The sequence below is a fragment of the Sebastes umbrosus genome, chromosome 10 (genome assembly GCF_015220745.1).
Source record: "Sebastes umbrosus isolate fSebUmb1 chromosome 10, fSebUmb1.pri, whole genome shotgun sequence".
Classification (NCBI taxonomy): Eukaryota; Metazoa; Chordata; class Actinopteri; order Perciformes; family Sebastidae; genus Sebastes; species Sebastes umbrosus.
In genome coordinates, this window is record NC_051278.1 from 27,756,269 (window position 1) to 27,772,426 (window position 16,158).

The 16,158-nt window shown below is 40.5% G+C and overlaps 2 protein-coding genes across 6 annotated transcripts in view; one reads left to right on the plus strand and one right to left on the minus strand.

Annotated features, from left to right (window-relative positions):
• The window catches only part of wdfy4 (WDFY family member 4), a 46,442-nt gene extending 31,892 nt beyond the window's left edge, over nt 1-14,550 (plus strand). For all 4 annotated transcript variants that reach the window (XM_037782454.1, XM_037782456.1, XM_037782455.1 and 1 more), the window contains 15 exons: nt 3,249-3,291; nt 4,244-4,363; nt 4,458-4,581; nt 4,670-4,776; nt 5,976-6,126; nt 7,021-7,112; nt 8,266-8,475; nt 8,569-8,689; nt 10,356-10,513; nt 11,322-11,480; nt 11,569-11,748; nt 12,361-12,543; nt 13,051-13,138; nt 13,827-13,956; nt 14,175-14,550. In XM_037782454.1, the coding sequence (XP_037638382.1) occupies nt 3,249-3,291; nt 4,244-4,363; nt 4,458-4,581; nt 4,670-4,776; nt 5,976-6,126; nt 7,021-7,112; nt 8,266-8,475; nt 8,569-8,689; nt 10,356-10,513; nt 11,322-11,480; nt 11,569-11,748; nt 12,361-12,543; nt 13,051-13,138; nt 13,827-13,956; nt 14,175-14,238 (1,930 nt within the window). In that variant the 3' untranslated portion in view covers nt 14,239-14,550. The remainder of the gene's footprint in view (nt 1-3,248; nt 3,292-4,243; nt 4,364-4,457; nt 4,582-4,669; nt 4,777-5,975; nt 6,127-7,020; nt 7,113-8,265; nt 8,476-8,568; nt 8,690-10,355; nt 10,514-11,321; nt 11,481-11,568; nt 11,749-12,360; nt 12,544-13,050; nt 13,139-13,826; nt 13,957-14,174) is intronic.
• On the minus strand, nt 161-3,137 carry lrrc18a (leucine rich repeat containing 18a). 2 transcript variants are annotated; one of them, XM_037782460.1, is made up of 4 exons: nt 3,047-3,137; nt 2,267-2,423; nt 2,042-2,170; nt 161-972 (listed from the first exon to the last, which is right to left on the minus strand). In XM_037782460.1, exon 4 carries the CDS (start codon nt 966-968, stop codon nt 207-209), a length of 762 nt encoding a protein of 253 aa, XP_037638388.1. In that variant the 5' UTR covers nt 969-972; nt 2,042-2,170; nt 2,267-2,423; nt 3,047-3,137; the 3' UTR covers nt 161-206. The 2 variants fall into 2 exon arrangements, with proteins under 2 accessions (XP_037638388.1, XP_037638387.1); XM_037782459.1 differs by having other exon boundaries at nt 3,021-3,106.
• Nucleotides 14,551-16,158: the final 1,608 nt, after the last annotated feature.

The following is a 16,158-nucleotide window of genomic DNA, read 5'->3' on the forward strand; positions in this document are numbered from 1 at the left end:
TTTATTTTAACATAAACACAGGTATTTGGTCATAAACCATTGAGATGTTCCAACATTGTCATCCCTAGAAAGCATCCACCATTCAAAGGCTCAAAGATGCAACACTGGTTGTTACAGCTGAAACTGCAGTGTAACAGGTTCAATGAGTTGGACAGCAATATTTCAAGATAGTTGCATGTAATCAATCTTTTTATTTCGAAACATTGTTAAGATGTTTGGTCATTTGATTGACTTGTGTTCCACCCCTCTATTCTCCACACATCTTGATTGACTTTAGCCACTGAGTTTTGCACCATCAGTCCTGGATAAGTCCTTATCCTTTTCTCCTTAAGCACGTGTTCTCCTTTACATCTCTTAAGGCATGTCCTACACAGGCTGCTCTCATGGACTAGATACTCATCTTCCTTTGGCTCTGATATTTCCTGAACATTCGATAGAGGATTTTGCTTCATGTTCACCTTTGTGAGGTTGCATAGGCCTTTCACAAACTCTGGTAGACTGATGAAGAGGTTATCAAACAGACCTATCTCTTGGAGACTATCTAGAGCCTCCATAGTGGGAGGCAGGGTGTCCAACTTGTTCATTCCCAGATTGAGACTCCTCAGGCTGGTGAGAAGACCCAATGTGGAGGGTAAACCGTCAGAGATTAGGCAGTTGTTGGCGAGGTTGAGGTGGGTCAGACCCACCAGGTTGCCGATGGACTCCGGCACCGACTCCAGCTTGTTGGTGTGTAGATCCAGCCATCTCAGTGACGAGAAGTTCCCGATTTTATCTGGGAGTTTCTGTATCAGGTTGCGGCTGAGGTCCAACTCGTCCACATTTTTCAGTTTTAGGAGACACTTTGGGAAGATGGTTATGCCCATGTTGCTAAGGGTGAGTCTGCGCCGTCCATCCGGGGTCATCCGTATTGCCTTTTTGGCAGCCTTGAGGGTCACCGTTGTCCCTTTTGCTCCCTTCCTTTTAGGCATGGTACTGCAACACACACAGAGAGAATTACTGAACAGGACAATTTTAAAATGTCAGCTCAGCCTCACTTTTGCCCCCAAGAGGCTGATTTCCAATAATCCATCTAATCTACACCACCACATAGTACTATAGCAAATAAATGTGTTGTGTGTATGTTTACGTGGAAGTATGTGTGTGTGTAAGGCTGATGTGATTTATTCAGATACAAGGGCTTATGTATGGCCCGGGGCAGTAGGGAAAGCATGCTCTCTGAGGTATGAGAGCCTGAGCCGTGTGTGTGTGTCTCTGTGAGTGTGCGCGCGTGTGTGTGTGTGTCTGCAGTGTTATGTCTGCACTAGTGCGTGCTCACCCAGTGTTGCCCATGGGGGTATTTAAGAGCACGACTCTCTAATTAAGGCTAATGCAGGGGAACAATAGGAGAGAGGCGACACTGGGTAATACAGCAAAAACAAATGAGTGCTGATGCTCCCTCACCATTCAACTGATTGAGCTGTTTGGCTCTTTTCAGGCAAGGAAGGTGTGTGTGTGTGTGACATCCACATGCAAGTGTATTGACAGACATGGATGTACTGTACCACAGTACATGTGCGCGTGCACAAAGAGTCAAATCAGGACTTTGATAAATGATAGTTGGGGAGTGTTGGGAGTGTGATGAGGGCTTCGCTCTTCTCCCCTCCCTGTCTAAAAGAGCAAGGTGTGTGTCTGTTTGTGTCTGTGTTACACCCCAAGGCCCTCTCTCGCCTCATTCATCATCCTCAGGATGAGAGAGGTTATCCACTGGTGCTTGTTCCCATTATAACCTCCTATAGAAAACTATTGCATGAAATTATTGCCTGCAATTAGATAACACATACTGGGCCAAATGCAATGATTGATTTAGTGTAGTTTTACAAAATAATTTGGTCAGGAGTTATTGGACGAGGGGAGGAGTTATTGGATACACTTCAAGTAGCCCCTCGCTGTCTAAACCCATTTACTGTTTGCATCCTCATTTATATTTTCATTTGCTATCCAACTGTGTTTTTGTTTAAAACAACTATCTACATTTACAACATAAATGAAGATATGTACTCACCATATGTTATCTTTTTGTTTTCTTAATCGAGTGATGAGATTGTCTTCAGTTTTAGAGACACACCGACAGCTTTAGCTCCTGTGAACCGGCCTGAAGCTCGAAGCCTCTCACCCTTGTACCGGATAAAACCTGAAGTCGTAATGTCACAGCACAGCAACAAAACATAAAACACCCTAAAAGTACATTTCTGATTTGGTCAGCATGTAGAAGTTGTGTTAATAATACCTGATAATCTATGAGGCGGCGAAGTGAAGAGGAAAGATCAGGGATGCACCATTTCCTGAGCCTCCCTACACCAAACAGGGGAAGTCAAGGTTCTTCTTGTTTAATATCGTTACTTAGCAACTGGGGTGCTTGGCGCCAGGACTTTATTGCCATGTTACTGGCCACAGAGGGAAAAGAGATTTCAGGAGCAGTTGAATGCTTTACTAATTTAGATTAAACAAGTTTAGATAGGTGATACAGGAGAGAAATACGTAATGAAAGATTGTCATTTATCTAGTGTAGATGTTTTGTTAAGCCAAACACACATTCTGGTGGGTAAATTGGACACAAGGTATTTTGATTGAGCAGTTTTTGTACTCAGCAGTTTAACGAGAAGTCTGTGCCTCTATTTGAGTGAATGCCTATTAAAGGATCACCTTACAACGTTCTCTGAACAAACACCTAACGCTACTAAATGAAAAAACAGCTGGAGAAGAAACTGTTTGTCTTAGCTAAACTTGTCTAAGCAGGAAGTCTGATTTTTTTCTTGTAAATCAGTGAACTGCTCTGTGTTGTTCCTTGTTTAACCTGTAATCATTATCCTTCTGCGTGCCATTTAAAAAACTCACTGCACAAGTAAAATATTACTTCCTCTTTCAAATAGCTCACTTTGCTGATGGAGGTTAGTCAGACAAGTTACAGTGTTACTTAAAGTCATATTTCCTCACAGCCTACAGAGGGCAACATGTGCTACATCCTTCACATCTCTACTCACTGTTTACCCTACAAAGTGTAGCTCACATCAGTCGCTGAACTGTTCCTACAGCTGTGTACACATGATTTCAGTTTCCCTCGCTCACCTCCACTCCGCTGCTTCACAACTCTTTTTCAACATGTGTTGCTAGGCAACAGAGCTAGCAAAAAACTTTGTGTAGGTAGGCACTGCTCAGTGATCAGCCTCTGATGCTAATTCAAGGATTTTTTTTTTTTTATTGTGCTTTAGGAAGACTCCTGTGGTTGAAAAGGCAGCCCTCGTTAAATGGCAGGTAATACAATAAATCAACAAACAGCCCTTTTGTCAGAATTGTTTACAGATTAACTTCTTACTCCGTTGACATCAGTAGAGACTCCCACAATGTTGAACAGATAGGACAATAACAGTAGCCCAGCGCAGGTACGCTTGTTTATAACCAGTGGTGTAATGTAACTAAGTACATTTACTCAAGCACTGTTCTTAAGTACAAATTTTAAGTAGGCTACTTATGCTACTCATGCCACTTTCTACTTCTACTCCACCACAATTCAGAGAGAAATATTGTACGTTTTACTCCACAGCTTTTGTTACTTTACAAATTAAGATGTTTCCATAGAAAACATACAAAGAGCTTATAAAATATGATGTGTTTTTTTAATAAATTAAACTAACCCCCAGTATAAGTACAGCTGAAATAATTAGTCGATTAATCAATTAGCTAATTAAGATAATTAAAGACATTTTTCAGCTATTTTAATAAATATTGATTTCAGTTTTCATGCAAAAACATTTCCTGATTCCAGGTTCGCACATGTGATGATTAGTTGCTTTTCCTTTTATTTATTTCAATAATTATAATTATTATTTTGTATATATAATTTTGAGATTTGTGTTATTGGTAGGACAAAAAACAAGCATCGTTTGGGTGAAAATTATGAGAAATAATTACCCAATCAATTTATTAATGGAGAAAAGCACAGCACATGAATCCATAATGCAAGTAATAATCAGTTGTAGTCAATACAAAATAGTTAAAAAATACTTCTAATAATAATCTAAGTACATTTTCCTGATTATACCTAAATACTTTTATTTAAGTAATATTTTCAATTCTGGCATTTAACTTGTAACAGAGTATTTGTACAGTGTGGTATTAGTACTTTTACTCAGCTATTGTTTATAACTATATTGCTGTGTTATGTAAGGTGGCCTTCTACCTCATATTACTCTTGTCTGTCCTCCAGAGAGGGGAAATCAGTAACTTTGAGTACTTGATGCACCTGAACACCCTCGCTGGGAGGACATACAATGACCTGATGCAGTATCCAGTCTTCCCCTGGGTCCTAGCTGACTACCAGTCAGAGGTTAGATCACACACAGTGACATCTTTGTCTTGAACTTTCACATTGTAGGGATGGGGGTTAATGAAGGTGTTTTATTTATCTCTGTCCTTGATAGACGCTCGATCTGTCAAATCCTGCAACTTTCCGTGACCTCTCTAAACCAATGGGAGCTCAGACAGAGAAAAGGAGACAGATGTTCATCCAAAGATATGAAGAAGTTGAGGACATTGAGGTTGATGGTATGTATTCAGCTCTTTACTTTTCATTCTTCTGTTCTCATGCTATTCACTGTACTTTATATTCAACATTATTCTTTTTACTCTAAAGGAAATTTGGCACAGTGCCACTACTGTACTCATTACTCCTCGGCCATCATCGTAGCCTCCTTCCTTGTCAGGATGGAGCCGTTTTCACACACCTTCCAGACACTGCAGGTGAGGCCTTGGACACTCATTGTTGGTCATTTGTATGACCTTAAAAAGAATTAACTGGTATTCGATCAAATGTGGTGGCTCAGTTCCCACAGTGGGGAGGTAGGTAAGAAAAATGTGCATGATTTGTTGGCTTACTGACCCATTTCTACAAAACATGTGAAAAAATCTACTTCTTTTGTTCATAATAGCATAGAATAGAAAATGGAATTTGTTGTTTCTGTGTGAACACACTATCGATTTGTGCCATGAAAATCAAATACATCCATCAGAAGCAAAAGTATAATACTAAACAATTACGATTTTCACTTACTGTGTCTTTTTGGCGTGAATGCAAAGCTCATCTTGTAGATTTGAGTCTCACATACAAATCTACACATGCAAACATGTTACAGTAAATGATACATGTATATTATATAATGTGTGAAGGTATAATGAAGGTCAAATTCTGAATGTAATCATTGCTGATCACTACAGGTATGGTCTTGAACACTGCTGTATTTTAAGAAAAGGAACAAAGTTCAGTTTCTAGTGTATGTGTCTGGTTCTACTAATCCACAGGCCCTTCTTTGTCAGTTTTTTACTTTCAAACACACATCTTGCTAATAATCTGTCTCTAAGACACTCCAGATCCTGTTTCAATGCTGTTTTTGGTATGAAAGCAGATTATAGGGAGATTTCAATATATATGCAAATAATTATAGAAAGCATCTAAAAGAAGCCAATGCAAATAGCCCCAGATGATGTAACCAATTTACAATACAGCATCCAATTGATTATAATGAAAAGGCATGCATATTTGATAGTCAGAATAAAGCAATAAAGATGCTAGTCTGCTGAATTACGGTGCCTTTTTGTCTTCTGAAGCACATAACGGGTGTGTGGTAATATCCATAACTGGATTTACATCTCTAACCGAGTTTACCAGTATATATGCTATTTTCATTCATTGAGGTAATTGTTTTACTCTAAATTACATTCTCTCTCATGAGATTTCCATCACAGATTATGGAATTTTACAGAAAGATGAAAAGCTTCCTTCAAATAGTAGCAAATATTTCCTGCTTACATAATACAATGAAGGATATAAAATATGGTTCACTCCATTGAATCAAGCAGACTACTTTATTAATAACGCCGGTTGCAAAGTTTGGTTCAACAGTGCCGCGGGTCTGACAGCGTTGTGCCTCGTCTCCCCACAGGGAGGGTTTGATATCCCAGAGCGGATGTTTTACAGCGTAAAGAAGGAGTGGGAGTCGGCCTCCAGAGACAACACGGGGGACGTCAGAGAGCTGATCCCAGAGTTCTTCTACCTGTCCGACTTCCTGCTCAACTCCAACCACATCCAACTGGGTCAGTCATTAAAATCATCCTGTATCTAAATGAATTACTGGAAGTATGAAATTCCTGTTAAGATATTTGCCTTGTACAAGCACTGTTGTTAGTTGTGTGCTCAAAGGATTATCATTCTTCTATTGTTTTTTTCATATTGTCAACAAATCCCATGAAAAGACCCAAACCAACAATGTGTTAGTCCGTCTCTCAGTACTTTCTGACTTCCCTACTCCGTCTGTGGCTTTCATCTTCAAAACCTGCTGTTCATCGTAACGAGGGAACACATCACCCAGTGCAACAGTTTGGCTCATTGATGTGTTTTTAATAGTTTTTGGACAACAATAGAGAAGTGTGTGGCACAGAGGAATAAGTTCTATTGGTCTCTGGCTACATAGCAAATACCCGCTAGTACAATCAATTTATTTTGGTTTTGGGCTTTCCATGGACTTTGATGGCAATAAAAAAACACAGTAACACCAGACCTTTTGATTTAAAGGTTCCCCATTGAGTTTTCTTGTAAACAATCACAGATCTGTAAACATTAAGTGTTTTTTAAATCATCAAAACATGTTGTATTTATCCTAGAAGCCTTAGGAATGTGTGCAATGCATTTCCTTCCATAAATCATTTGGAAAGACAATTTTGAAAGGATAGAAAATGTGGGAACCAGCATTGTTTACGTTGACGAGCAGGGATGTGGATTGCATTAAACCAGTGCTAATGCACGTACATGTGTCCTCGTGCATGCGACACAAACAAAACAGGGAACCACTCATCAAAACATTGCTCTATAATGTCACCAGTGGCAAAAAAAAGTTCACGTGATATCTTTAAACTCGTTTTCGAGGATGACACGCAGTGATGTGATGTGACCCAGCGTGATGTACGTACTGTGTATCCATATCTCTACAGGCTGTATGGAGGACGGTACCGCTCTGGGAGATGTGGAGCTGCCTTCATGGGCGAAAGGTGACCCCCAGGAGTTCATTAGAATCCATCGAGAGGTCAGTGACCCCCGACCTCACCAGGCCTGTCTGTTACAATTGGCCAGTCTGGCCTATTACATACAAGAACGTTTCCCATGAGACCTAATAATGTTTGTCAATACTAGCTGATGCAAGTGCACAGAAGATGCACTGTTTTACAATCTAAAACAAGTGTCCACTGTAATAGTGTTGGTTGCAGTCATTCTTTCTACCACAGTATAAGAGACAGACCTTATTCACAGCAGCCACTGTCGTATTCATTATATTCTCTAAAGGCCATCTTGTCTCATTGAGTTTGGTTCAGTTACATTCTTTTAGTACCGACTGTTTTCTAATATAATGACCGGTTGTTTTTCTTATCAAGAAAATCTATGAAGAGGCATGTATCTGAAGTTTAGATGACAGACAGTGAAGGACAACGAGCCTATTTAACACTATTCAGGGCGGGAACAATACTCTATTTTTCATATCTTCCAGCTGTTTATGGGCTGATTATGTTCTCAACTCTTTCTTCTCTTTCCCTGTGTGGGGTTATTGTATATCTGTTTGTTTTCTCTCCAGTGTGACCCTCCCTTTTTCCATTCCTGGGGCATCTATGATGGTTATCACTCTGTAATCTACTGAACTACTCATATTGCCCACCATTCTCATAAAATTAGTGACTTTAGAAGATTGTTTTTTTTTTTTTCTTCTTCCATAGACAAATTAACTCAGGACAATATATCCTTGTTATGATGGTGGTTTTTTTTCTGTTATTCCAGGATGGCTTTATTAAGATTGGGTGCAAGGATACACATGCTGGTCATAATGCCCACTTTTCCTTATTAACTCTTCAAAACCAATCTCTGGCTAATTTCACCCAAATCCTTCTTTAATTCAAACATGAAGATATGCTCATAACACAGCTGTGCAGCTTCCTGCTGTTCCACACTTCTAAATTGACTTTTGGAAGAAATCATAGTGTACCTGAATAATTTGATTGGTTGGGCATTCTTGTAGAAGTTTCTTGTGTTTCTAAACTCTCATATTAACAGTTTGACTGATGGTTTCGGTCCCACTGTAATAACAATAAGCACTGCACACTGCTGTATTTTAAGAATGCACAGTGCATGTATAGTAGTTTTGTAATATTACTTGACTAGGTGGTCTTTGTGCAAACTGTTTCCCTCAGGCCTTGGAAAGTGACTATGTGAGTGCCCACCTCCACCTGTGGATCGACCTGATTTTTGGGTACCGGCAACAAGGCCCTGCTGCCGTAGAAAGTGTGAACACGTTCCACCCTTACTTCTATGCTAAGAGAGGCCGGCAGGACGCTAAGGACCCCCTCGTCAAGAGCACAATCTTGGGATATGTCAGCAACTTTGGCCAGGTTCCCAAACAGGTAAAAAGAATCAGCTTAGTGTGGGAGCTGCAAAAGGTGTATCATATTGTTTGTAAAAATAATCTTTCTTTGTGAATCATGTCTTTCCCTTAGCTCTTCACTAAGCCACACACACCACGCAGTGGCACTAAGAAAGAAGGATCATCACCACCCCATCCAACACCATTCTTCTTCAAACTGGACAAACTGAAGACCACCGTGCAGCCATTCAGAGGTACAGCGACACAATAAAAGAGGAGTTCAGACAAGCAAATAAGATACCTTAATCTTAAAGGAATTGTTAGACATTTTGAGAAATACGCTTTTTTGCTTTCGTGCCAAAAGTTGGATGAAAAGATAGATACCACTCTCATGTCTGTGCACTAAATATGAAGCTATAGCCTGCGGCCTAACTTACCTTAGCACAAAGACTGGAAGCAGGGGGAAACACCTAGCCTGTCTCTATCCAAAGGTAAAAAATTTGGCTACCAGCACCTCTATAGCTTTATAAGATATAAAGTGTTAATTAGTGAGTTGTTTTAACCTTTGGACAGAGCCAAACTATCTGTTTCCACCTACTCGGCTGCTGGCTGTATAGATTATTCAGACTACACAAACTATATATTCCTTTAAATGAAGGTATAAAATGAAATAGAATAGAATAGACATGTTCTGTGTGGCTTCACAGACACTTAAAAGCTTCCTTTGCCATGGGCTAAAATACAGGAGATAAAGAAAAACACAAGTAAGTAATAGCCTAAGTCGTCCAAACAGTTGGGATGAAAGTGCTAAAATTAATACATATCTTAAATAGACATCATAAAAAAAACATCGTTAGTCAATGATATCTAATAAAATCATTTGTTAAGTAAGATGACAGAGGATGGAGTAAAAGATCTCTTAAAGATATTTCATAACATAGCCTTATAAACAACAGATATTTCCATACAACTGAATTAACATAGCTATTTTCTGCTGAGTAAACTAAATTCAATCAGCTATATTCATCTGCATTCGTCACTATTTTGTATCGTTCCTCTAGTATTTTATTTCACACCGTTTGATGTCAATTATTACATACAAGATGTGCCCAGGTCTCAAGGGGATCGTTGAAACGGAGCGAGAATGTCCATAGATTAATTTACACTATGGAAGGGTAGCAGGAGCTATCTGTTAGAGCTACAATATGGAGATGACTCTTCCGCTGAGCCCTACTTAATAATCTGAATATCCCTACAGGCCCACTGAGGGAGAGGAGATGAATCTGCGAATGCTCAGGGAGAGATTCCTGCATATTACATTTCATATTAAATCTCAGAGTGTCTGATCTGATCAATAAGCAGATAGAGATGAATAGGAGGAGGAATGCTAAAACTGACGCAGACACAACTTCTTTCTGGGGATTTAAGAAGCAGAACTGGCGATGGGATATAATGATTTCAGCCTGTTCCTGCATGAATAGGTCAATTACAGGCACAATTACAGCCACTCTCTCACTGCCTCACACACACACACACACACACACACACACACAAACAACTTGTGCTGTCCAGGATGCAGGTGTCCCCCCAGGACAGAGCCTCAGCTTCCTTTAACCTGGGAATAGCTGTTTTAATTGCCCAGTTTTCTGTGGTCAATTTAATGAAATTCTTTACAAGTTTACTGAGCCACCAAACTCTTTAATGTGATGTTTTTGAAGAGCCATTACCTTTATTTGGCCGGGCAAGTTTACTCAGGTACACAGAAGGCAGAATGAGGTCATTTTGTCTATTTTTTACCGCATAACTTTTTATGGTTCAACTGATATTGTTTTTTTTTTTTTAAAAACAGCCCCTTACTTTCTTCCACAACTTCTCGCTGATGGTGCCCCACTCTCAGTAACACTGTAAACCTTTCTGCAGAGCTGCCGAGAGGCCCTGTGGGTCAGATACTGTGTCTGGAAAAAGAGGTCGCGGTCCTGGAGAGAAACCGTCTCCTCCTGTCGCCTCTGTTGGGCTGCTTCTTCAGCTGGGGCTTCCCCGACTACAGCTGTGCCTTTGGAAACTCTGCCACAGAAAAGGTACGTTTGTCAGCCCACACAGTAGATAAGTATTACATCGTTTGTATTATCGCACAACCTTCCAGCTCCACTACAAACTGAATTTTACCCAACATACATGTGAAGCATGTGTGTCAAGCCACACACACCGTCAGCTAATCAGAGTCAGCTGTCTCTGACATCACCAGTCACGCTCAATCAAAACAGTGAGGCGATCTTTATGATCTGCCAAGCTTTAGCTCACTTCAGAGTGCTACACACACTGCTGTGTTAGCTGTGTCAACTGATTTCTTGACAGCTATTTAAATAGCTCTACTTATTAACTGTACCATACAGTACCTGGCAATGCCACCTCTTGCCCTACACTGTGTATCTGATATCTCAGCAATGTCTCGGTGTCTGTTTTAGGGCCTTTGAGGGGTTTACAACTCTCCGTATATACAATGCTGTAAGATACGTTGGGGAGTAATAATAGTATTTTTTAACTACCATCAAGGCTACTTGACAACTATAAATTTGCTTCACATGATCTAATGAAAGTATTAAAGGACCAGTGTCTGTCTACACACTGGCTCTGCTCCAAATGGCTATAGAGAGGGCAAGTTGCGTCCACCACTATAGCTCTCCAACACGCTTGGCACACGGGAGAGGCTTCCGTTGTTTGCAATCTCCTCACCTCACTGCTAAATACCTCCAGATCCTACACACTGGACCTTTTAAATATGCTAAACGGCTAAAACATATCCATAAACTCACTCCATCATATTTATTTAATATACAGCATAACACATAAAGTAATAATGGTCTTCGTATGTATGTCTATCTCTAGACCTTTGCTGTGTGTGAGAGTTTGTGTGACTGGGGCGAGACATTGTGCGCCGCCTGTCCCAACCCGACAACCATCGTCACTGCAGGAACCAACACCGTGGTGTGTGTGTGGGATGTAGCTGTCAACAAGGACAAACTGGCTCACATGAAACTCCGACAGGTTGGTTTGTCTGCATGTCTGTTGTGACCTTAACATTCAGAATGTACTTTCCCACTCAGAATAACGCTGACCCAATTTGTCTTCATAGCCGCTATACGGTCACACAGATTCAGTGACATGCCTGGCTGTGTCTGAGGTCCACAGCATGATCGTGAGTGGCTCCCGTGATCTCACCTGTATCCTGTGGGATATGGAGGAGCTGAGCTACATCACCCAGTTAGCAGGACACAAGACCAGCATCTCTGCACTGGCTATCAATGAGCTCACCGTAAGTCTACCTTCTTTTGTTTTTTTTTAATCATGCTTTTTATTGTTTCCTTAAGAAAATGTTCTACATCAACCTAAATCATAACAAAAAAAATAATATGTACATATAATAACGGATAGTAACTGTTAATTGAAAAACAAAATATTGAAAAACAAAGGAGGAGAAAAAAAGGTAATAATAATAATACAATAATACTACTACTACTTCTGCTAATAATAATACTAATACTAATAACAACAACATAAATTAAAAATAAATTACAATTTTAAATAAAAATCAAAATAATAATAATAATAAAGAAATATAAATACATTAAAATAAATAGATGAATAAAATAAAGTCCACCTTCTTGATCTCATTCTTTGTAATTCTCTACATACTCCTCTGAAATTCTCTCTCTTTTTCCTCTCTTTCTTCTGTTCTTTGTCATTTTTTGGCTCGCTGCTCGGCTCGCATGTTGTTTCCCTTTACTCAGCTCACAGCGTGAGGAAGAAAGGCTCCTCATTGTTGACAGCATGCATATCCTCTTTGACTGTGTTTTTTTGCTTTTGTGTGCATCTCTCTGTGTATTTTTGCGCACATGGGCGTCAACACTCAATTGCTCTGTCCAAGGGTGAGATTGCGTCATGTGCGGGACCTCTGCTCTACCTGTGGACCATGAAGGGTCAGCTGTTGACCTGCACCGACACTTCCTGCGGGCCTCGGCCAGACGTCCTGTGTGTCAGCTTCACACAGCGACACGAGTGGGATGCCAAGAACGTCGTCGTCACTGGCTGTGCGGACGGCATCATACGGGTGAGTTTGTTTTTTTTGTATGCGTGTGGTGTTCCTGTGTGTATGAGAGAGAGAGCGTCTGTCCTTAAAGTCACTGTCTGGCAGCTCTTTGTAGGACTAATAGATCAGCAGGAGAGGTTGCTTTGTTTTTATACAGTATACTGTATTCAAATATGGCAGTCATTACTTTGGTATTAGCCTCACAGGTAGCAGCTTGGATGTCCATCAATGTATTAATAACAGCATATGGGTTGTGTGTGTGTGTGACTGCTTTTGTGTAGGATTAATATAAGCACATACTGCCTCTCTGCAATCAAAGCTGCAAACTCTAAATTGGGCTTCACTTGGGAGTGGGTGCCCATGCCACACGCACAACACACACACACACACACACACAAATGGTATTATTACTTTATTATTACCTTGAGTTATGGGGTGTGTGTGCGCGTGCTGGTGCTTATGTGAGTGTGTTTGTTATTATGTTGAATTATGTCTGATTTTGCTACTCGTTATGTGTCTCTCATACAGATATGGAAGACAGAGTACACCAGAACACAATTACCTGGCCCTCCAGAAGAGCCTGTGTCCCCAGGGCAAGACCGAACGGAGAGAGACGGTAATGTTACTGGCAGTAGGATGGGATATGCATATAGGTATTTTATTTATAACAGCACAGATGATTGGAGTGGCTGACAGTAGCGAAACACTGAGACTGACTATTGCAAAACTGCACAAAAGGGAATGATTCTTGTGTGTTTTGTGTTTTCAAAAAGAAACCCATCGCTATCTAATTAGATAAATCCTTAAGTGTGAGATGATTATTTTTAACCGCTCATCTCCGAGCTAGACAGCGCTGTTCCAGATGAGAGCTTGTAATGCTCGCCCCATCCCTCACTAGCATTAGGGCTAGCAGGAATTATGTTGTTATAAAGTTATTAAACATAGAGGCAGTAAACACTGATGAGTAATTCTGCTGACGTGTGTGTGCGTGTATAATTTAGAAAGCAATAATACCCAGATCCAATTTGGCATACGTTGGTTACAGCCTCCCGTCACCTCATAGGAGTATTATGCCTGGCAAATTACATTGAGGCAAGTCTTTACGTAACACTGAAGCATTTATATTCGAGGGATTTTTTCTCCCTTTTACGGCCCGCTGACCGCAGATAAAACACTGTGTTTAATGCACATTTTAATTTTTTTTGTGGGGACTGCTGGGTCAGGGTTACAGACAGGGTGGACACCTGCCCTGTGATTTAGTAGTAAATGAGGGTTAATGATGCATTCTCATGGTGTATCCACAGTGAGCAGCTCACGCCAGGTTAAAGGCTGGGAGAGACATCTGGTATTATGTCAAGAGCTGAGCAGAAGTCAGGCTGCGTCGCAGCGCCGCAGCAAGAAAAGTCCGGCCATCACAGCGCTGGCCATATCCAGGTACAGTAAATACCATGCACCTGCTCACAGCAAAGTGAAGAGGCATTTAGCTCTTCGTTCTGATGAAAACCATTTCATTTTAATTATATTTCAAAACTAATACACTAACTGATTGGAAACTACTCTCACCAACTCTTTACTAACATTGTATGTGTGTTATTGCATCAGAATACATTTACATAACCTCATATTATTAAAGCACACTCTCTTCTGTGTAGGAGCCATGCTACTCTGTTGGCAGGCGATGCCTGGGGCAGAGTTTTCACCTGGACCTGCGAGTGAGAGGTGGCAGGGTTTGAACACAATCCTGCCTCCAGCCACCATTTCTACAAAGCCTTTTTCCTCTCCGAGAGACTCTGACACATAAAATCCATCAGTGTCTCAGGTCTGACACCAGCCGAGCACTGAGACCTGCTGTATTTCTGTTCTGCTCTGTGTGTGCATTCAGCGGGAACTGTTACAATATTTGGTACATTCAAGCCTCAAGACAATATAGAATATTTTTATCTTCCACATAGATATTTAATTCTGTGTTTTTCCTTTGTAAATACTGATTTGAATAAAACTATTGACAGACATTATCATAAAATCTTATCCTGTGAGTCTCTGGGATTTTGATTATGACTGAAATCTGGGTTGGCCAGGATTTTATTTTATTTTATTTTATTTTATTTTATTTCAACTGGGATTCATAAATATTAATAACTATATTTATATAGCACCTTTAGTAACAAGGTTACGAAGTGCTTTACAATAAAAGCATGATAAAAGTAATTAATATCCAACTAAAGATCTAAACAAGATAAAATCATATAAATAGTTACAACAATGCGCCATCAGTTAAGAAAAAGCCATAATATAAAAGTGAGTCTTAAGAAGAGATTTAAAGGAAGATACTGAGTTTGCCTGCCTGAGATCCTCTGGTAGGGAGCTCCACAGCTGAGGGGATCTCGGAACCATTAGTAGGGCCCTGCTAGACGATCTCAAGCATCTATCAGGCTCATGGGGAGTCAGCAAATCACAGATACAGGCAGGAGCCGGAACATTCAAGGCTTTAAAAACGAGCAGTAAAATCTTAAAATCAATTGAAGGGCAGCAAGGATCGGTGTGATGTGGTCGCTGCTCTTAGTACGCGTTAAAAGCCTGGCAGCAGCGTTTTGTATCAACTGCAGTCTTTGGATGTTGTGATACCAGAATAAAGTGCGTTGCATAAGGTGAAACCGAAACTCTCCAGAGCTGCTGGGTGAATCTGCACGAGGAATGTGATGTGGAAAACAAGCATTTAAAAACTCCCTTCAAAACAATCACTTAAATGAACCCTCCAGCAGAGCTAACTTGGGGCCACAGCAGAAGCTTGTGGTTGAACTGGGCAGCTTCAAGCTTCAAGCGGGAGGAATAGTGTGAATGATGAACATGAGCGTGCGTGCTCAGCCAACGTTCCCTGAGAAATAGAGCTTTTTTTAATAGTATTGCAGAGCCGGAGCAGTTCGCTTCTCACGAACTGCACAACAAGCATCCATGATCATAAAAAGTACGGCATGCACACGTCAGCATTTTGTGCTATGGGGGGGTTGTAGTGTTTTGCTTTGGTAAATGCTTGTGGTGTGAACAATTCAGGATGGTTAGTTAGTTGTGAAGAATTTACTGATCTTTCTTTGTCGTTTTCACGATGTGTTTTCAATCTGCTTTGTAATGTGGTATTTATGAGTATTTGAGCATTGGACTGCTTTCAATTTGTTAGGAATGATGTCAGATGTATCTGGGCCTTGATGAGGCATCCTTTCTGTTTGTCGCAGCTTTTTGTGTATGTTTATGGTTAACCAAGCACAAATGCTTTTTTTAGCCACATCAAGCTGGCCTCGACAAACACACTCCTGGGTAAATGTGACGTTGATATTAATCTTTCGGTGGAAAAGTACAATACTGACACTCCTACATCGATGCATGTAGATTGTCAAGACTGTTGAGGCTTGCTCTCTTTCTGCGTCTGCCGCTCTCTCACGCACATGCACCACTCCTCTCTATCATAAAGGGAGAGGTCTCTCTCTTTAACCTTTGTGTGTGTGGCTAATTGTGCTAAGTGGAGTGGCTTAATAGAGTGGAAAATAGTCCTCATAATTTTCCCAGAGAGCGAGCAATGACCTTCTCTAAAGCTAACGGCCATCTCCATTCTCTCTACACCGCTGGTTTTATGATATGAAA

What these genes read in the sequence shown, in the direction of transcription:
- lrrc18a (XM_037782460.1), bottom strand. Translation starts at nt 968, where the DNA reads ATGCCTAAAAGGAAGGGAGCAAAAGGGACAACGGTGACCCTCAAGGCT.